Raw genomic sequence first — 23277 nt, 5'->3', positions numbered from 1 at the left:
TAGAAACCATCAACATAAAATATAGTGGGTCCAGGAATTCTTTTTTAACATCTGTTAATAAGCACCCATAGCAATATAATTGGCTCAGAATTTTCTTCAGAGTAGATCATCTCAGTATAAATTTTCTGGGACAACTGTTCAGGGATTACTTGGTCTATTTTTCCATTACCTCAAATCCCTGATATTTGCCAAGATTTTCATATAATGGATGGAAAGTGATTTGTACTGTGAAAAGCCCATGTTGTCAGTCCAGACACCTGGATCCTGTTCATGGGTCTGCCATTAACTGTGATCACAGGCAAAGAAATGTACTTCTCTGAGCTTCAGCTTCTCAGCCAGAGATGAACCAGAAAACTTCTACGGGCCCTTCTGCTTATAAAATTTCAAGAAAACCAAATTTTCTTTCAAAAGTCTTGGGACAATAAAAAAAGGACAAATATATTTTTAAATGCTCTTCTCTAATAGTTGTAAAAGTTATTCACATGAATCTTTAAACTAGAGAGAGTGAACAATCAGCATCACACTTGTGTGAGTTGTAACTTTTATTGTGAATAAAAGTAAAGGGATAATGTAGTGTCAAAGCCAAATAATGACCTAATATATAGCACAGGGAACTCTACTCAGTACTCTTTAATGGCCTATATGGGAAAAGAATCTAAAAAAGAGTGGATATATGTATATGTATAACTGGTTCACTTTGCTGTACACCTGAAACTAACACAGCATTGTAAATCAACTATACTCCAATAAAAAAAATTTAAAAAGCCAAATAATGACAGATTTCAAAACAATAGCCTTTCTAGTCTATTGACGTAACATTTATTCAGTCAAAGAAGACAGCAATTATACTCATTTGGGTTATCTTAGTTCAGATTTAGAATATTAAACCCAAGAGCCCGGTTTGGACGTGGGAGGAATGTGTCTTAGAAAAGTAATTAAAGTGATGAAAGGGCAAGTTTACAGCCAGGCAGTTTCTGCCCATTATTTTTATATTTAAGAAACCTAAAAGGGAGAAAGATAGAGACATGAGCAGGACTCATTTACCCACCTGCCATAAAAATCATATCTAAGGGCCCCTTGCTTTCTTCACATCCCAGATCATAATATACATACAAAACTAGAAAGTCTGGCTCCATGACCAGGCCACCCTATCTTCTAATGGATATCAATTTAAGGACCATAAATAATTATCTAGGAGATAATCCTCAAAAATCACATTTTGACAAAGTCTGGTTAGCCCTACCTTACCTCAACCCCTGCTCCACAGCTCCTTCATTCTACTTCAGACAACAAATCAGCCTTGGCCATTGATTTATTTCATTTATCTTCACAAGGACTGCAGTAATAATTCACCCACAAATTAGTTATTTGCAATTCAAACAATCCATATGTGGGTGAAAATAAGTCCTAGTTAGTCTCCTTAAGGGTTTATAGTCTAGTAGTGAGATGAGCTGTGTACACCAGTAGGTATAAAGCAAAACACAATGTGAGGACATCAAAGGATTGATTGAAACAAGATTCTATGGGAGATCAAAGGAGGGAGAGATTATTCTCCACAGTAAGTGAGATGGACATCAGAGAAAGCTTCATGGAGAAAGTGACTTTTGAATTGAATTTTGAAGGGTAGGTAAGGCTTAGACAAATGGACATGAATGTACAGACTTCCAGGAAAAGCAGAGAGTATGATAGTCAGTCAGGGATTCATGAGTATCACATGGGGAAATGGTCTGGTTTGGGTGTAGGAGTCAACATTATGGAAGCTAAGTCTGGAAAAGTAATTTAGAATTGGATCATAATAGGTCGTAAATATCAAACCAAGGACTCAGGCATCACTGAAGGCTTTTTAATGGGATAACTGAGAGTTGGAGACAGAATGGAAGAGACTATGTGATGGGAGCTGTATTCTCCAGAAAGTAAAGAGTTGTTTTTCTTAACAGCTTGAGAGCAGGGGATTAACCCTCCAGAACAGTCAGTGGTTGAATGGCACGGTGATTGTGGACAGTACTGTGGGGAAAGACACTTTGTTTCTCATCACCTGGACAACTGACACTCCCCAAATCCTTCTCTGGGATCCCAGCGGAAAGAAACAAGATGGCTTTTTAGTGGACACACACATCAAAATGGCCTACCTCCAAATCCCAGGCACTGCCAAGGTATGGACTCATCTTTTTTCCTTCTCACAATTTGATAAGAATATAAAATTTTTACAGAATAATTGTAGCTTTTTAAATGAGGGTGGTTGCTAAAAAAAGAGTCAGTATTGAATGAAAGAGAGAACAAGGAAAAATCTCCATCCAGTGGAAATCACTCAGTATGACAGCAAGTCAAGAAAAAGGAAGTTGGTGATATTTTCTCCAGGTACTAAAAGGAGAACCTTCAAATTACACAGCAGCTAGAGCTTTGGCATCATGAAAACTATTTCCTCTACCTCAGGAATCTATCGATTTGATCCTGCTCTTGAGAAACCAAGGCTATAATAAGGACACAACTTTCAGACCTCATTTTTCCCAACTAGGATTTTCTTGGCAATAGAACCATGTAGTTAGTCCAAACATACCAAAGTTTCCCTTGGCTGAGAGAGTATCAAAAATCTTCTTAGATATACTTGTAATGTACTTGTATTAGATGGGCTCTTCCTATAGGTGGCATTGAAGTCAGGTCTGTGTCACTTCAAGTTATTAAGTGGAAATGTCTCCATTTTTTTTTTTTTGGCTAGGTCGGCATTTGGAAATACAGCCTACAAGCAAGGTCACAAACCCTGACTTTGACTGTCACCTCCCGTGCATCAAGTGGTACCTTGCCTCCAGTTACAGTGACCTCTAAAATGAACAAAGACACAGGCAAATTCCCTAGCCCTATGGTAGTTTATGCAAAGATTCACCAAGGAGCCTTGCCAATTCTCAGGGCCAAGGTCACAGCCCTGATAGAATCAGTGAATGGAAAAACAGTTACTTTGGAATTACTGGACAATGGAGCAGGTAACCACCCAAGAAATTGAAGAACATATCTTTCTTTTCCAAGAAGCAACCAGGGAAGAGCAGGAGGGCAAGTTGTGGTGAGGACAGTTAGAAGCAGGAAGTCCAGCACTGGGATTCTGGTTGGGGGAGCTTTCTGCCACCCCACAATTCCTATATTTCAAATTGTTGGAAAACATGAGGAAGGGACTACCTTTAGCTTTTGTAAAGCCCTGAAGTCTCAGACTCTAGGGAGTTGTCAGTGGGTATTCCACACCCCCCAAAAGGTGAAGAAGGAAAATTAATAGATATTTTGTGTTAGGAGTTTGCGTGAAGATTAGACAGATGGATAGATAGATAGATAGATAGATAGATAGATAGATAGATAGATAGATCTTCATTTTTTATCTTCACCACACACTTTGGAGATATTATCCCTACATTACAGATGAAGAAATAGGCTTTCACATTTAAAAAGCAGCAGAGTTGGATTAAAGTATAGTTATATGTGACCCCCATATCTATGTAGATTCTATATTATCCTGCACCCAAAGGGAAAATTCTACCTATTATTTTTATATTTAAGAAGTCAAACAGGGAGAGAAAAAGAAAATTCTACATTTATTTTTAGAAGGAACTTGACTACTGTGAAACAAGTAACCTTATTAAAACAAATTCTGTAAATGAATTTCCCTCCTAAATCTACCCTGGCGAAAAGCCATAAATTAAAAAAAAAAATCATATAACTTTTTTTTTCTCACCAGTAACATATAGTAATTGAATTCAGTTCAACAGATACGTACTGAGTAGTTACCTTGTGCTATGTTGGATGTCACAGAGGCACATGATTGATCTCTGAGTTCAAAAAAAAGACAACAATTCAGGAAGACAAGATGTACACATATGAAATTACACACACACACACACACACACACACACACGCACACGGAAAAGAAGTATACCTCATCCTTAACGTAGTCAAATCCTAAACTCTCTTGGAGATAACACTGGATTATCTTTGCTTTAAAAAAATTTAATCCACGTATGAGTTGGAAATATACAAGTGCCCAGTTACCTTTAGGATATTCATTAATTCCTTCATTTCCCTGTCAAGGTGCCGATGCTACTAAGGATGATGGTGTCTATTCAAGGTATTTTACAGCTTACGATACAAATGGTAGATACAGTGTAAAAGTGTGGGCTCTGGGAGGTGTCAATACAGGCACTCAGAAGGGGATACCCCAGCAGATTGGAGCCATGTACATACCTGGCTGGATCGAGAATGGTAAGTCATCTATAATAACACCCTTGGCTTGAGTAAAAGGCTTGGAATCAAGTGAAAACCACTAAACCTGTGGAGAGAATGGTACAAAATTAAATCGGGGTTTCTCAACCTTGGTAACTATTGACATTTTGGCCACATAATTCTTTGTTGTGAAGGGCAGTCCTGTGCATTGTAGGATGTTTAGCAGCATTTCTGGCCTCTATTCACTAGATATCAGAAGCGGCCCCCACAGTCATGACAATTAAAAATGTCTCCAGACATCATTCACTGTCTTCTAGGTAATAACATAGCCCCCAGTCGAAAACCACTAAACTGAATGTAGATTTTGACCACCCTGGTTCAAATTCCAGGCTTCTACCAAATAAAGTATTTTAGGTAATCTCTTGTGCTTCATTTGCCTCACTTGTAAAATAGGTAATAATGGTAACTACCTCATGGGATGGTTATGAGGAATAAACAAGAAAATACATCTAATAAGCTATTGCTGGTAAATAAGAAGTGTTCAATAAATGTTTGTTATTATTTTAAATAAATCTTAACACATTTCATAATAAAGCTCTTTCTACTGATATAGGCATTTCCACAGAATCAAAAAATAACAATTTGGGGCTTGTTATCTGCATCAGTATCACCATAAGCCCACTGTCTCCTTTTCCTCCTCTCTTCTCCTGCTCAGACTAGGGAGAATAGTAGACAAACCTAATTAACAGATAGCATACTGAGCCCACATGTAAGCAAGTGGAAAAATTACACTCCAAGGAACAGACAGACCCACACCAATCTTAGTTATGAACACTTGTCCTGGACTAGAGCTGGAATCAGGTCTGATAGGTTCCAGGACTTGTTTTCCATCAATCTCCATTCTGTCCTGGACAGGTCTGGTCCTAGTGCTGGTGTGTAGTAAGAAAAGCTCTTCTAAGAAGCTTCACACTGTCCTCTTTACTTGAGTGTGTGATCAGTAAAGGGAGGATTCTGAGACATGTGGTATGCCCTCATGCAAAAGTGATAATAGGAAAAAATGCTTTAAAAGACACCATTGCTTCCAAAGCTCTTTTACATATTTCAGCTTATTTTATTCTCATTTGCCCTTTTTGTTGAGTTAGGGAGAGAAGTCAGGAGAAGACTGGTATAGTTGCTATATCTAGCATTATGCTCAGTGTTACACTTACATTAATATAGCTCATTCTCCTAATTATCCCATTTTACAGATGGAGAAACAGAAGCTAGAGAGGTTATTGGTCCACATTACTAACAGTGATAGCACCTGACTTGGCACTGGGAAGCTATGCTCTTCCCCCTATACCTTGATGAGCCTTGATACCAAGAGAGACAGTCTCTACTGGTGAATTGAATTAATCTTAAATCTGCTAAAGTATTCATTTCATCTTTGCCCAAGACCAGATTAATGGGTATAAGGATCAATCTGTCTTTATAGACAAAAGATTATAAGGGCTAAAGAAGAAGAGTTTATGAGAAAGTAAAACCAGAGTAATGCCACGTTAAGGTATTCCAGAATATTTTTATTGAAAAGAGAGTCTGAGAACCCCACTGATTGAGCAGGCCAGGGTATTTTTAGAATTTCAGGATGACTTTTATACAACCTTTCAACAAGAATGTGAAGCAAATTGGGATTGCTACATGAACTAGATTTCCATGCATTCATTGAGAAAATCAAGTCTTTCAAAAGCACACAATTTTAGAACCCCTAACATAAAACATTTTGTGAGAAACTACAATCTAATAAGAAAGACAAAACACAAACATGGAGAAGAAAGAGAAAAATGCACAGAATTATTAAACAAGGCAATTCTTGAAGGCCCAGATAATTGATTAAGAAATAAATAGGAAAGACAATGAAACCCCCAGTATTACCTAGGTAAAAGAGATAGCTTGAGGAAGTCTGAGAAGGTTTAAGGCAGAGGTAGTATTTAAACTGACGCTGTCGCAGGTTAAGAGTAGTATAGCAAAAAGGTGGGAAAAGAAACAATTCCAGTACAAGTATATTTACAAAAAGTAAATTATGAAAGCTATTCCACTAAATATCCAGGAAATAAATATATGTGAGATAAAGAACTGTGATTCTCTCTTTGCTTTTTTTCCCTGATTTGGGAGCTTTATAACAAATGGTTAAAGTAAGTTTTGTGTGCGGGAGGAAAGAAGGAAAGAGTAGAAAGAGGGCAATACAATAAAAAACAGTGGGAAGTATAGCCATTTCATGGTGTTGTTTACCTTGCACTGAGGAATTTTTTAATGCAGGTCAAGTAAAATGGAATCCACCAAGACCTGAAATTAATAAGGATGATCTTCAAGGCAAGCAAGTGTGTTTCAGCAGAACGTCCTCAGGAGGTTCATTTGTGGCCTCCAATGTTCCAAAGGCTCCCATACCTGATCTCTTTCCGCCTTGTAAAATCACTGACCTGAAGGCAAAAATCCAAGGGGACAGTCTCATCAATCTGACTTGGACGGCTCCTGGGGATGATTATGATCACGGAAGAGGTAAGCTGAATGTGGTGTGGGCCTTGTAAAAGAGTTTAGCAGCCAAGCAGAGGGGCAGAGGGCGTGAGGTAGGCAGGCGTGTTGTGATGCATGTGGAGGGATCTTGAACATCCTCTGAAATGAAAGCTTAAGATTTTTAAACATGAGAAGTTTAGATTCTGAAAAACTGGCCCAAAGGGGTGTAAGATGTTTCAACCAGGAACAGGCAATCCTCAGTTTTTTTCTGAAATCTTGCCAAGCCATTTGCTTGGCAATCTTGCCAATCTTGCTTGCTGCTTTAATAAACCTCATTTTTAGTAATGACTCCTGGAGAGAATTGGGAAAAGATCATAGGTATCTATGGAGCAGAGCTGTCCTTTGGAAGAAATCTCAGGTTCTACCAGATTTTTCCTCTCAAAGTATGGTCTGTGGACTGCAGCATGGGCATCACATGAATGCTTGTTAGAAATATGGAACCTTAGGCCCCACCCCAGACCTACTGAAACAGAATCTGCATTTTAAGATCCCTGGATGATGTGTATGTACGGTCAAGTTTGAGAAGCACAAATAATAAAATAATAAGCAGTAATTAACCTCCTCTCTCAGTCAGGTGCTATGGCCAGAAATACTGACCTAGGCTTTAAGTCAAGCCTGATCCAGTTTTATATTTATCACTCTGTCGGGATATAAAAATAAGAATGTAAAAGAAGATACTAATGCTTATAAATATGGACCGTCATTTATATTTATTTATTGGTATTTTATGGGATGGTGATATTGTTTCTAACAGATTTTTTAAAACTTCTTTAAGACTTGAGAATTACAAGTCACATCCTTTTTCTCTCTTTCTTTCTTTTTTAAGCTCACAAGTACATCATTGGAATAAGCACAAATATTCTTGATCTCAGAGACAAGTTCAATGATTCACTTCAAGTGAACACCACTGACCTCATCCCAAAGGAGGCCAACTCAGAGGAAGTCTTTGTGTTTAAACCAGAAAACATCACTTTTAAAAATGGCACAGATCTCTTTATTGCTGTACAAGCTGTTGATAAGGTCAACCTGAAGTCAGAAATCTCTAACATTGCACAAGTATCTTTGTTTATTCCCCCAGAGACTCCTCCAGAGACACCTAGTCCTTCTCTTCCTTGTCCTGATATTAATATCAACAGTACCATTCCTGGCATTCACATTTTAAAAATTATGTGGAAGTGGCTAGGGGAATTACAGCTATCAGTAGCCTTGGGCTGAGTTTTCCCCAAAATAAACAAATCATCCATCTTTTTTTTGATTATAAAAACTTATAAAATGTATTTTAGACTTCCTGTACGAGGCAATTTAATGAAATAAAATGCTAAACAACCAGATACATATGCATAAAAACTACTTATTCAAATCCAAAAGTTTAATTGTTGTTCATTTATTAATGATTTTGAGTAGTAGAAAGTAGGGGTGCTTGCATCAATAAATGGAAGTATGTTTTAATTTGATTTAAGGAGATTTGCCAGTTATAAAAGAACATGTAATTCTATGTGAAAGATGCCAGAAAGGCCCAATCAGGTCAAACTATTTAAATATGAAAGGCATGGCTTGTTATAGAGGAGATTTGGACCAACATCACCAGAATTATGTTTTCTTTTCACTAGATTTGGGCAAGGATGATGCATTTAAGAAAGAGATTGCATTGTAGAAAGAAATAACAGCATGGTAAGGGCTCCATAGGCATAGAAATGTACATAATACACATGCAATTACAAGAGTTGATGATGCCTAAAGCCACAGTGGTGGGACATGAAGTAGGAAAGTAGGTTCAGGCCAGGTGTAAGGGAAAGTGATTGAGAAATAAACATTTATTTTGTACTTTGTGCCAAGTGCTCTACTAATGCCTTATATGCATTACCTTATGTAATGCAATTCGGTTCATTCAGTAAGTGTTCATTAGATGACTACTACATTCCAGGCTTACGCTAGACCCTGAGTACAAAAAGATGAGCAAGATTTGGCCTTTTCCTTATAGGCAATAAAGAACATTTGAGGATAAATCAGTGCTACGCTTGAGAAGCATCAGGAGGAGGGAGGTTTTGAGGACTACATGAAGGACTAAATAAAGGTGGAAGAGGCTATGGTCATGACAGATGAAAGGGGAAGGAGAAGAAAAAGGAAAAAGGACAAATAGACTTAGCAGTACGGCAGTTCCCATCAAGGACTAATCACACATTCCAGTGCCTCCAACGGCAAGTATTCTTGTGAAAGTTGTTTCAAGTTCTCAGTTCATTAGCACAATTAGTTTAAAGTGCGGGTGACTCTCTGATTGAATACAAAATATCTAGAAGACTGTTTCTACATAGACTCCAAATTTATTTCTTTATTTATCGATTTTCCTTAAAGGAAGATTCAAAGATTTCAAAATAGGATTTGAGGCATCTTAGAGATACATACAATAAACATGTTTAAAAACTAAGAAAATAAAGAAATGGAGTGAAGTAAATATATAATAAAAACTAGAGGAAGCTTCAGCATATCCAAGGCCAAATACAATGTCCTGTTCAATTGCTATCGGCAGGTCACACATCAAAGATTTACAGAGTCTAAAGTGAAAAACAAACCATAGGGTCAGGAGGAGCATGGCTTTTTCTAGTTGAGACCCATGTGAAGTTTCATCTACAGATCCTCAATAAATTAGGGTACTGTGGTGTTAAGGACAGTAGCCTCAGGAACACCCATATAACAATCACAAGTTTAATATAGCACTGATCACATCTTTCACTGTAATCACACTTCACTGTGGTGTTACAGTACACTCTGGCATTGTTCAGGAAAGACTATTATACAGGGGCCCAAACAATATAAAACTAGCAAATAGCTCTTGAGTTTGCTCCAAAGACAAAATTTGAAATGAATGGATTGTATGTCCTTTAGTCTAAGAAAGACTAGTTTTTCTTATGTATGTTTGTTATAATAGAACAGCAGAGAGTTCTGAGGCAAGGAAGACAGTGATGTCCTAAAATTCAGTATTGTTTATTGAGGACACATCCAGGTGCTTTGTCAACCAAATGGACAGAGGATCAGCTTGTAGTCTTTCTCTTAAAGTTACAAAACGAAACTAGGACATATGCTTGACTAGAGGGCCATTCACCTGCCCCATGTGGAAAAATGAGTCTGAGGCCCCCAATTCAGCCCCATAGAATACGGTTGCCATCAGTTTAGCTTGGAAAATGTCTAAGAAGTCACTCACTGAGACTGTAATTTCCCATTTGGGTGAATTTAATGGAATGCACCTTGGGATACAGTGGGGAACTGCATAGGAATGTATGATGATACTTCAAGGAAAGGAGGTAAATGTCAGCATGTAAGTAAGACAAAATAGAGAACAGTGAGGAAAACATTCTTATGTGTTCTGGATTATAAAGCAGCTTGTTGCAAAATGGATCTGGATTGTCATATGTGATAAAAATAAACCAAAATCTTGCTTTATGCCATCATTATCCTACAATGACCTTAGTTTTTTTTTTTTTTAGTTTCTGATCAGTGAATTAAGTAGGTGGGTAAATGTGATGAACATATTCTAGGCATTGGTCTCTTAGGATTTTCAAATAAAGGCCTGTGTCCTTCCTAGACTTTCTCATCTGGAACTACAGCTTTATCCTGCTTCCTCTGTGAATGTCTTCTCTGCCTCCTTTACTTAACTGAGCCTGAACTCTTATTGGAGGACTCCCTTTTCTCTACAAGAGGTTGCTCCTTCTCCCAATACCCAAGTACCAGGGGTTGGTTGAGAGAAGTATTCTCCAAGCTCCCCTTTGCAACTTCCAAAGTAGGCCATTACTCCTATTGTATCATTTTTTAAGCCTCCATCCTTCATCATTGATCTATGCCATCCTTCATCCTTTGTCTTCACTGTAATCTACCAATCTCACCCAAGACAGGCCCTTGAGTTACAACACTCTTTCCCCCTTACCTCCTAAAATCACTCTGCCTGCTATCAGAATCTATATGAATGAGTCAATCAATATATTAGCTTCAAAATTCCTTGATCTTCACCCCATCTCCATTAAATGTTGGCAAACTACTGGACTAGATCATAAATAAAAAATGGGAGAATATTGGCAATTCCATATGGTTTGACCTAATACTTCCAAGGACACAATCTAGACATAGTAATGACCTAGAACAGCTCTACCTATGAAACCTTAAAATCTCATATCTTATTCTAGTCACACATCCTCTGAGTTGTTTACTTACTACCCCATGGAACTGGCTTTATAATTTTATGATGACCTCTCATCATTTGATTGCCTCTTTTTACCTAGTCCATTATCTCCTTCTCTATTCAGCCCCTAGATGTCTTGGTGTGTCACTTCAAGTCCTCCCTTGACAACCCCTTCAACTCCCTCATTGAATTATCTTCTCATCACACCTTCTCTGAAAATCCCTAGTTTTGCACTAAGCATATTGTCTGTGTGCTTGAGATTGTCATTTATCCATTCAACATATATTTAAAAGTACCTACATTGTATCCTAAGCACTCCGTTAGATGACAAGTATAAAATGGGTAAGCAAGCCAGGTACGGTTTTTGCTCTCAAGAATTTTATAGCTGGTCAGCATGTAAACAAGCAAGTAGACAATTAACATACACAGTATGTAGGCACTATTTTAGGGGAAGCATCTATTTTAAGAATCCATGGTTTTGTAGCTAATCCACATGTAGTGTCTGCCAGAGGAAGTGATGCTTCCACTTTCATGATGTCTGGCAATAAGTACAAAATAAAGAGGGAAAACCAAGCAAAAGAAAAGAAACAAAATGACCTTAATCAAATCTCTGTTTCTCCAAATACTACTACATATTACATGTTGGGCAAAACCTACTGCCAGATGCACTCTGGGATGATTCTAGGGATCTAATTATTTTCATTCACTCATTGATAGTCTGTTGATATCAATACCAGCAAAAGAATGAGAGAGAGAGAGAGAATATAAGCACTATGTTTTTAAAAATTATGCCTAAAAAAAACTACCTGACATATGACCTCAATGGATCCACCTGCCCTGAAACAATTCTACATTTTAGACTTTTGAAGAAATGCCAAAATATTTCCAAATAACATGCTTTCCAAAGCGTGTTTGTTAGAATGATTCATTAAAACAAAGAAAGAGAAGATTAATCAACAAAACAGTGTTCAAGGAGGCTTCTAATAAAATGTCACAGAAACAAAGATGACAATCCAGGTAAGAACTAAATAATGAGGACAGGAAATTCATTGAATTAGAAAGCCTAAGCAATGCATAGTTATAGTAATTGAGAAAAGTCTATTTTACCTGGTTCCTGGCATCCAGTGCAAAAAGGGAAATGTTAAGTGGTTCTTCTTAGCCTATTTTAACTATCACAGAGATAAATAGTTTCCTAAATTTCAAAGTAATTCCAAATTCATTAGGAAAAAAGACAAAAACCATATGAGGAGCTGCAGAATGGACAGCGCAATTCAAACTGCAGAGGGCATACCAAGCTCATACATGATTCAGGTAGGCACTGGGCCTCAGCTAATCCTACTCACAGGGCATGGCTGTGGGACCTGAGGCAGCACTTTAAGGATCTAGGCAATCAGTCTATTTTGAGCAAGGCCTTAGTATCTAGGGGTTGGAAAGCAGAATACTACCACTACCACTATCACCCCACCTACTGGGTGGTGAAGAAGAGGTGTAAGGGCAGGCACAGGTGAGTAGGGCCTTTCCAAGAAGAGAATGGTGCTACATTATTAACATCATTATTTGCTATATTATCTGATAATGATAATAGCCACCATTTACTGGGTTTTTACTAAATGTCAGGCACTAAGTGCTTTACGTATTTACATCCAGACCCACCCCCCTAATATTTGAGAAGTCTAAGGCAAAAGTATAAATGGAGATCCACATACCAAGTCTCTAAATATGCAAATATAAATCAGGCTAACAATCTATTAAATGTGTTTATCTCCTATCTTGACAAATACACTTTCATTATGACTTGAAAGGCCAGATTCAAATTTAAAATTCTTAGAACCCTCTCAATGTCATGCTGGAACATGGCAGCTCAGGAACAGATGGGCCATGGAGCACCCTTTTTTCTTCCTACCCTCCTCAACTCCAGTCCTCACCTTGAGGGACCTCATGTACATGGGTATGGTCCTCTCAACCCACGCAGCACATCAACATCTGCCCTTTGTTCTTCTCTCAAACCTGAAAATGCACACACCTTTGATGCAATCTGCCCTGGGGAAAACTGACGCTGGCACCCAAGTTAGTTCTGGCCCATGCAGACCATGGAAGAAGGATCAGTTATTTATCAGGGAATTTCAGATTCTAGGCATGTGTAGTGTGTTCTAGAAGGGGAGGGGGAAGGGGGTTACTCATTGGATGGGCACAATCTCTTGGCCCTTTGGACTCCTTACTCCACAGAAAGGATGAGCTACATAATTTGGAGGACCAAGTGCAAAATGAAAATGCAGAACCCCTTGTTTAAGTAGCAGTAAAAAATAGTATTATTAAAGCTACTAAAATATAAAGTTTTTCCTTTCTTCCATAACCTTTCTTGGCTTGTCATGGTAATTTTATTCATTATTTAAAGTTGTTCTAAATTCTAAAAATTACAATTGTAAAGTATTCATGTGACTTTTACCATTCATCTTTATATTGTGCAATGCTGGTTCTAAATGCACATATAAGAGCATTTAACATGTATGTGGAATACACAATTTGTATTGTATAACTCATACACACATATGTATTTCATTCTTGCCAAAATAGTGAAAACACTGCACAAAACTAACTCAAGTGTTTCTATTTCACATCTTGCTTGCCATACACTCTCTACCTTTGGCTCACTGGTGAGTAAGGAAGGACTTAAAGGAAAAGGAACTATGGGTTGCTCTATTTTCCCCTTTCATTCTTTGTCATCATTTATCAATATGAGTAGTTGGTTAACAAAGGGAAATAACATGAATAAGAAAGGATATGATACAGTTTCTTGGTTGTTTGTTTCTTGGAATGTCATTGCCTTCTTTCTGCATTCAAAGTTCTGGATTAAACTGAAAGCACAGCTTCTTCAGGCTGTCAGGGCACCACCTACTTAGTCATAGACATAACGTGTTTACCTTATACTCACTTTGAGTCTTGCTGAAATCCAACACTTTGTGAGCTCACCTGAATTTTTGCTCATGGACATCATGAATGCTATATACAAATGGAGTGGCAAGAAATGGTGGACACACATATTGCATGTATCTCTTTTGCTTAGATGGATGATCCACTGTTCCATCAGACGCTACTTACAAAACATAAGTTCAAAGACAAAAAAGACAACTACAGCAGAGCATTAAATCAAGCATAGAACTTTTCTGAGTGCAGGGCCATATATGACTACACAGGTCTCATGCCCATGAAGCTAGCCCTAGGAAAGGCACAGCCAGCAAAGGGCAAGAGCAGGGCCCTCTAAAGGGAAAGGATGTCATATCGAAAGGCAGTACAGATGGGCAACTAAGGCTCAGAGTTAAGTAATTTGCCTGCAATCTTAGTTGGTAAGTGACTTAAGTAGTATTTAAACCAGAGTTAGTCAAAATCTGGAGATCAATCTGGAGAACAGAAGCCCAGCTACATGAACTGGGCCAGTAGAGTACAAGCCTCAGATTTTCAGGTATTCTTTTTCCCATAGCCAAGAAGCATTTCCAAGTTGATTCTTTGGCAGGCTGGCTCTAGAAACATAGCTGCAATTATACTAATGCTATTCCAAAAACAGCGTGATTAAGAGAGAAGTTGCAAGCAACTTTTCATTGCAGTAATAATTAGAATACATATAATAATAATAACAATAATATTTATTATTATCTAATACTAATAATAAGAATAGCTAACATATACTTAGCTCTTACTAAGTGTCAGATAGTGCTCTGAGAATTTCTGCTATATTATTTTTATTTCACAGAGCCCCTTGGAGGTTGGTAATATTATTATTTACATTTTACAAATGAGAAAGCTGAGGCAAAGAGGGGCCAACAAATTTAGTAAGGTCACACAGCTGGTTAGTGATAGAGTCAGAATTTTGAACTCAGGAAGGTTTTTGTTGTTGTTGTTGTTTCTTTTCTGTGTTTTTTTTTGTCCACAAAATAGGGAAAATCTAAAGTTTATTCATATTCACATTTACTACATTAATACTGTGTGACCTTTTTTATTGAAGTATAGTTAATTTACAATGTTGTGTTAGTTTGAGGGTGTACAGCAAAGTGATTCAGAAATATATATAACTGAATACATATATATTTATATATATATATAAATATGTATCTATTCTTTTCCACTATAGGTTATTACAAGATAGTGAATATAGCTCCCTGTGCTATATAGTTGGTCCTTGTTGTTTATCTATTTTTTATATATTAGTGTGTATATGTTAATCTGAAACTCCTAATTTATCTTCCCCCCATCCCCACTATCCCCTTTGGTAACCATAAATCTGTTTTCTATGTCTGTGAGTCTATTTCTGTTTTGTAAATAAGTTCATTTATATCATTTTTTTAGATTCCACATATAAGTGATATCATATGATATGTATTTCTCTGTCTGACTTACTTCACTTAATGTGATAATCTCTAGGTCCATCCAAGTGGCATTATTTTACTCTTTTTTATGGCTGAGTAATATTCCATTGCATATATATACCACAACTTCTTTATCCATTCATCTCTCTATGGACATTTAGGTGGCTTCCATGTCTTGGCTATTGTAAATAGTGCTGCTATGAACATTGGGGGTGCATATATCTTTTTGAATTATGTTTTTCTCCAGATATATGCCCAGGAGTGGGATTGCAGGATCATATGGTAACTCTATTTTCAGTTTTTTAAGGAACCTCCATACTGTTCTGCAATGGTAAATGGGATTGTTTCCTTAACTTCTCTTTTTGATCTTTCATTGTTAGTGTATACAAATGCAACAGATTTCTGTATATTAATTTTGTATCCAGAAACTTTACCAAATTCATTGATGAGCTTTAGTAGTTTTCTGGTAATGTCTTTAGGATTTTCTACATATAGCATCATGTCATCTGCAAACAGTGACAGTTTTACTTTTCTTTTCCAATTTGGATTCCTTTTATTTCTTTTTCTTCTCTGATTGCTGTGGCTACAACTTCCAAAACTATGTTGAATAAAAGTGGCAAGAGTGGGCATCCTTGTCTTGTTCCTGGTCTTAGAGGAAATGCTTTCAACTTTTCACCATTGAGTATGATGTTAGCTGTGGTGAACCCAGGAAGTTTTGTTACTTTGAACCATCTCTCTCTCTCTCTCTATAGATCCATCACTATATTAGTGAGGTCTACTTGCAGGCAGGTGGAACTAAGCCAAGTGATCCAGACAAGGCAATCAATAAATATTTTTAGAATAATAGTATGGGGAACTTTAATAGCATTTTCATTTATCAGACATAACTAAAATCCCACATTAACCAGTTTTTCTTACGTTTTACTTTTCAGAAAAGAATTTTTAAAGGTTCCCATTTTAGACCTAATATTTTTCATCATGTAGCCAAGGTTCCATATGCAGGAAACATTTTATATTTAATTCAATGTCCTATATACCTTCCTTATCTACATATACAGTAAGGCCAGGAACCAGGAAATAAGGGGAAAACCCTGCTGACTCACAAAACTGTCAGAAGGGACTGTCCTGAACATGGCTATTAACTTTGGAATTGAGTGTCAATCAAATTTGCTACCAAAGTACAGAGTTTATTGCCTAGCTTGCTTGTTTGTTTTGTTTTTTGTTTTAATGCTGGTTAGTATGTGGATCAAATTTGCTAGTATAGAATGACCTAGTTGTCTAGTTAGTTTTGTTGCTCTGTTTTACTACTGGATAGAATTGGATCTATGTGGAAACAGGTATCAAATATGCATACCTGGTAGTGAATCAGTGGTCCTGAATAATAAACAGTGACAAAGGTAACGAAGAGTAACAAACAGAAGATCGTAAGCACTAGGGTTCACTCAATTTCCTCATCTGAGAATGAGGGTAGAGACGTGCTGTGAGCAACCCCGTCGACTGGCAACAACAATAAAATCCTTGTTACTAAATAAAAAAATATATATATAGTGTTTATATGTATATTATTTATAAAGTGTAATGAGGTATATGCTCTCATATACCATTTCATGAACCCTCATATACCATTTCATAAATGGGCAGTGACATTCTAGAAAGCAATTGGCAATGTCAAGAGCCATAAAAATTTTCTCCCCTTAACACGTCAGTTTACAAACAATATGTATCATAAGGAAATAAATAAAATTGCCAACCAAGTTATTCACAGCAGCATCCTCTGAAAGATACCCAAATGGGAAATAATATCAATGTCTAACAATAATAGTAAATTATGTTGTATTCATGTGATGAAACTTTACTCAATCATTTGGGCTTCTGAAATATTTATTGATATAAGAAAATGCTTAAAAAATACATATCCTCTCACTAGTTATGGAACATTGGCCAAGTTACTCTCTGTACTACAGCTACTTTACCTGTAGTATAAAATGAAGGCATCATAGGATTGATGTGAAGATTAACTGAATGAATATAAGAAGAGTGGTTAGAAGAGGGCCTGGAACAGAAGAATCACTAAGTCAATATTATTTATCTCATCATCTCCATCTTCATTCTCATTCCAAAACAGTTTTTAAAAAATTATATATATATTTTAAATTTTTATTTATTTATTTATTTTTGGCTGTGTTGTGTCTTCGTTGTGGTGTGCGGGCTTCTCATTGCGGTGGCTTCTTCTGTTGCGGAGCACGGGCTCTAGGCACGCAGGCTTCAGTAGTTGTGGCTCATGGGCTCTAGAGCACAGGCTCAGTAATTGTGGCACACGGGCTTAGTTGCTCTGCAGCATGTGGGATCTTCCTGGACCGGGGCTCGAACCCATGTCCCCTGCATTGGCAGGCGGATTCTTAACCACTGCGACACCAGGTAAGCCCCCAAAACAGTTTTGTGGTAGAATGCTTATAATACCTACAATTTTTAAATGTTTACAAAATTGAAAAATTGAATACACAGCATGGTTATACACACACACACACACACACACACACACACACACACACATATACATATAGTAATAGGTAATTAAAATTTCCTTCTTTAAACCTTTAATGTTTTCCTATTTCTTTTTACAATAAACACTTATTTATAATCAGAAAAAAAGATTTTTACATATTAGAAAAAAATCTACATAATACAAATGCCAAAACATGTTGAGAAACAAAAAAAGAAAGGTGATGCCAGAAACTCAAAATGGCAACAAAGGGACTTCCCTGGTGGTCCAGTGGTTAAGACTTCACACTTCCACTGCAGGGGACATGGGTTCAATCCCTGGTCGGGGAACTAAGATCCCGCATGGCGCACAGGGCAGCCAAAAGAAAAAAAATGGCAACAAAGAATGGCTCCTGGGAAGGCAGAAAAGAGCCAGAAATGAGGAAAATGGAGAATATACATTTCTGCAGCATATGGACAACATCTCAGCAGTGCCTTCGGGGTCCAATACACACACCTCTACAGAGATTAGCAAATTTCCAAGTACCTTGTATTGGTCTCCAGAGAAGAGCTCAAAGTTGATTTACAGAATGATGATCCCAAGTGTACAATTAAACTAATTCTAATATGAAATAGAAGATGTCACAGAGAAGCAAGCCCAAAAAACACTCAGGGAGGACAACAAGCATATGAGCTTTCTTCTCTCCCTTTCCCTATAACTCATTACCGTATTAATTTATCTGGAATTGATTACTAAAAAAAATTTAAATCTGGCACTTCCCTTCTGTGAAAATATTTGTGTGCCTTAATAAAAATTTGTCCCTTTGGATAAAGATTGGAGTATATGATGCTGGTGCCCACTGGCGGGCATTCCTAGACTCTTGCCACCTGCATTCACTCATGCCCCATTACATTACCCAAGTTACCCTCAATACATTCTATTTAATATATCCTCTTTTAGAAAGATAGGCATGAAGAGTTAAAAATAAGTTTTCAAACTAAATGAGTTAGGCTTCAGTTATCTGGAAAGTTCCATGACAGTATTTGTTCCTGATTGATGCCAGACAATCAAGGCTATCATACACCCATACAAATAATAACAAGGAATATCAGATTGGCTGAGACTGGTTCTCCCAAAACAGCCTATATAGCAGCCTAATGCATCTGCCAAACAGGGTGTTTTCACCTTGGGACCATCTCAGACTTTAGGAAATCATCCCCCAGATATTTTCAGAATCTGATCTAGGTATACAAAGTTGTCAGCAAAACTGATTCTGTATTGGTTCCTGGATAATCGGCAGTAGAGCTGGTTCTGAGTTCTCTTAGGGCTACCTCACCTTTGCAGTGCTATGTGAGATATGCCCAATATCCTTCAAACAAACAAACAAATAAATAAATATTTAACTAACGTATGTGAGTTGGTTTTCTGTCACATGCAACCAAAGAGTGCTGTTTAAAATATTCATACAATATAATTAATACTTCAGAAAATAATTATCTTTTTTGAGCTGAAAAAAAAAACATTCATTGTAACCTTTATACAAGAACCTAATTCCTAAATTTTTGTTTCTTACCTATTGGTCTGAGTCTAACACTGTCTAGCTCTTGGAACATAATATTTGTTGACTCGGATTCATTTATTCATTGAGCACAACTTGTAGTGTATGACAGGCATCTTGCTGGAGTCTGGAACTACATGGTCCCTGCTCTTCCAGGGGTTTACAATTTAGTCAGGGAGACAAAGTAATTTAATGTGATGTGATATGGTATCATGCAATTATAGGAGCATAAAGAATAAAATGAAAACATTTCTGTATATTCAAAGCCAGAAAAGGAGAGGGCAAGAAATTGAGGATTAGGAAGGTAATGAGGAAGTAGTTAAGCCTCAGAGGAAGGTTTTGAATAAAATGCCAAAGATCTTGGACTTTAGCCTGCAGGCAATGGGGAAATGATAGTAAAAAAGCTGCAGCAGGACAAGATCACATTTTATTGAGAAAAGTCATGTGCAGAATATAATGGGAGGAGTTAGGTTCTGTTAGGACAAAGATTGCAATCTCTCAGCTAGTGAGCTATTGTGGAAAGTTATAATGATGTAAGATAAAATCATTCAGGATCAACTGATTTTGTCTTTTTCATTACCTGTTACAAATATCCTACCTTTCTTACGATTTCTTTTACACATAGATAATTTTGGAATGGTTATAACATTATCATTTTAAGTGTATCTCTATGAATAGCATATTATTACATCTTTTCAAAATCTAAGCTGAGAGTCCCTGTCTTACCAAAAGTGAGTTTAATGAATTCACATAGGTTTATTTGTTAGAAATTATTTCTACCATCTTCCTTCATATTTTCTATTTTACATATTGTTTTTGTTTCTTCTCTTCCCCTTTTACTAACTTCCATTAGATAAACTGAATTTTACTCTGCTGGTTTGAAAATCACACATTATGATTTTAGTCTTCTGGTGGTTATCTCAACTAATTAAGACCCATTTTTATATTTATTATTTATGTATTTATTTCCTACAGTAATAGGAAAGCAATATTTATAGTCCTCTCTCCCCTTTACTTCCAACAGAAATGCTTTAGCAGGCTCTTGTGTCTCTCTGGACTCCAATACCAACCTACCTCATGTTGGTATTTCCTAGCATTTAAATTATGAATTGATAGATTTTTGTTGTTGTTGCTCATTGCTTGTTTAGACAAGAAATTTTACTAAATTATTTACTCACGTTTAGTTCTTACTGACTTTATTTATTTTGCTTCTTACTGGAGAATTTCCTTCAAGAGTATTTTTACAGTGTGTATCAGGTGATCTGAGACCTAGTAGTCCTGACATTATTTTTTTCACCTTATATTTAAGTGATAATTTTAAATACTAGGTTTAAGTTTTTTCTCTTAATACTTTGAAAATAGTTTTCCATTGTTTCTTGTACCTATGGTTGTTGTTGAAAAGTCTGGGCTACATGTGAAGTTGGTCATCATCAGCATATAGAGAATAACTGAAGCCATGTGTGTGAGTGAGATCACCAGCTGAACACACAGAGGGAGAAGAGAAGGAGCCAAAAACTAGCTCTTGAGAAAAACCAAAATGTAAGTGAGGGATAAAGAAAGAGGTATCGTGAACCAGATTGAGAAGGAATAGCGAAATATTTGCAAATATAAACAGGAGTATGTCATGTAAACCAAGAAAGGAGGCAATTTCAAAAAAGAGCGAATTAATAGCAACATCAAATATTACAAGACGTCAAGTAAGATTAAGTACACCAAATTGTTCGCTGCATGGAACAATATACTCAAGTTACTGTGTTTTCTTTTTTAGGATGAGAAAGATTTGTGTCACTTTCAAATGCTGATGAGAGGGAGTAGAGAGGAGTAGGAAGACAGTAGAGAGGAAGAAACAGAAAAGAGACAGGACAATTAATGCATCATTAAGGTACTGGGGGAGACTGGAGGATAGCACAAACGCATGGAGATCAGCCTTCAGAAAAGTAATTATCAGTGTTCTCTGAGGCTTGAGGAAAGCGACAGTCCAGATAAAGATATATTTATAGGTATAAAGAGTGTTTGAGGGTGTTCACATCTAGTAGCTTCTACTTTCTTTGTGAAGTAGAAATCAAGGATGTTTGCTGATAGATAAGGAGTTAGGTGAGTTAATAGAGGACCAGTATTATTGGTATCCCTTTAGATTAGGTCAAAGAACAAAAACATCTTCCTAGAGCAAATAATAGGTTCTTAAACATGCAGTTGAAACATTATATGCCTTTTCAGAACTCTTTGTTTTAATTGGAGTATAGTTGCTTTACAATGCTGTGTCAGTTTCTGCTGTACAGCAAAGTGAATCAGCCATACATATACATATATCCCCTCTTTTTTTGGATTTCCTTCCCATTTAGGTCACCACAGAGCACCAAGTAGAGTTCTCTGTGCTATACAGCAAGTTCTCATTAGTTATCTATTTTATACATAATAGTGTATATATGTCAATCCCAATCTCCCAATTCATGCCAATCCCCTCTTTCCCCCTTGGTATCCATATGTTTGTTCTCTACGTCTGAATCTCTATTTCTGTTCTGCAAAAAGATCATCAATACCATTGTTCTAGATTCTACAAATATGCATTTAATATACAATATTTGTTTTTCTCTTTCTGACTTACTTCACTCTGTATGATAGTTCTAGGTCCATCAAAGTCTCTGCAAATGACACAATTTCATTCCTTTTTATGGCTGAGTAATATTCCATTGTATGTATGTGCCATATCTTCTTTATCCATTCATCTGTCGATGGACATTTAGGTTGCTTCCATGTCCTGGCTATTGTAAATAGTGCTGCAATGAACATTGGGGTACATGACTCTTTTTTGAATTATTGTTTTCTCAGGGTATATGCTCAGTAGTGGAATTGCTGGGTCATATGGTAGTTCTAGTTTTAGTTTTTTTTTTTTTTTTTTTTTTTTTTTTTTTTAACATCTTTATTGAAGTATAATTGCCTTACAATGGTGTGTTAGCTTCTGCTTTATAACAAAGTGAATCAGTTATACATATACAATATGTTCCCATTTCTCTTCCCTCTTGCATCTCCCTCCCTCCCACCCTCCGCATCCCATCCCTCTAGATGGTCACAAAGCACCGAGCTGATCTCCCTGTGCTATGCGGCTGCTTCCCACTAGTTATCTATTTTACATTTGGTAGTGTATATATGTCCATGACACTCTCTTACCCTGTCACATCTCACCCCACCCCCTCCCCATATCCTCAAGTCCATTCTCTAGTAGGTCTGTGTCTTTATTCCCGTCTTGCCACTAGGTTCTTCATGGCCTTTTTTTTTTTTTTTTTTTTTTCCCCTTAGATTCCGTATATATGTGTTAGCATACTGTATTTGTTTTTCTCTTTCTGACTTACTTCACTCTGTATGACAGACTCTAACTCCATCCACCTCATTACAAATACCTCCATTTCATTTCTTTTTATGGCTGAGTAATATTCCATTGTATGTATGTGCCATATCTTCTTTATCCATTCATCTGTCGATGGACATTTAGGTTGCTTCCATGTCCTGGCTATTGTAAATAGTGCTGCAATGAACATTGGGGTACATGACTCTTTTTTGAATTATTGTTTTCTCAGGGTATATGCTCAGTAGTGGAATTGCTGGGTCATATGGTAGTTCTATTTTTAGTTTTTTTTTTTTATTCAAACAGAAAGTCACAAAAATTATAATCATCCTCATCAGTTCACTCAGTCCCATGTAATTAATTTTTTTTCATCTTGATCTTTTGTTAGCACTTTTATGAATTCATCAGTTTTCCATTAGAGTTCTGAAAATGCTTATTCATTCAGTTCAGCAGTATAGTCAGTTACCAGAAACCTGTACTTGTCAGAGTCTTCTCCATGAAGTCCTTGAAGATGAAACCCTTTTATAGGAACATTTTTGCAAAAGCATCAGAGTGCACCCAGAACTGTCTGTAAATGACAAAACACTTAAAAATGACCACGGTTAAAGATTT

The 23277-nt window shown here is 36.8% G+C and overlaps 1 protein-coding gene across 3 annotated transcripts in view; it reads left to right on the top strand.

Annotated features, from left to right (window-relative positions):
• Positions 1-23277, top strand: part of LOC309636663 (calcium-activated chloride channel regulator 1) — a 96954-nt gene that overhangs the window by 33718 nt on the left and 39959 nt on the right. For 2 of the 3 annotated variants that reach the window (XM_082410069.1, XM_082410068.1), the window contains 5 exons: positions 1938-2153; positions 2717-2978; positions 4069-4239; positions 6496-6735; positions 7577-22362. The exons of the other annotated variant lie outside the window; for it this stretch is intronic. In XM_082410069.1, coding sequence (XP_082266195.1) covers positions 1938-2153; positions 2717-2978; positions 4069-4239; positions 6496-6735; positions 7577-7965 — 1278 coding nt within the window. In that variant the 3' untranslated portion in view covers positions 7966-22362. Of the gene's footprint in view, positions 1-1937; positions 2154-2716; positions 2979-4068; positions 4240-6495; positions 6736-7576; positions 22363-23277 lie in introns of those variants that run through there. 3 annotated transcript variants of the gene reach the window in all.

This window comes from Balaenoptera physalus (genome assembly GCF_965194825.1).
Source record: "Balaenoptera physalus genome assembly, chromosome: 1".
Taxonomy (NCBI): domain Eukaryota; kingdom Metazoa; phylum Chordata; class Mammalia; order Artiodactyla; family Balaenopteridae; genus Balaenoptera; species Balaenoptera physalus.
Note: the sequence above shows the minus strand (reverse complement) of the source record. Positions and strands in the feature narration are given on the sequence as shown.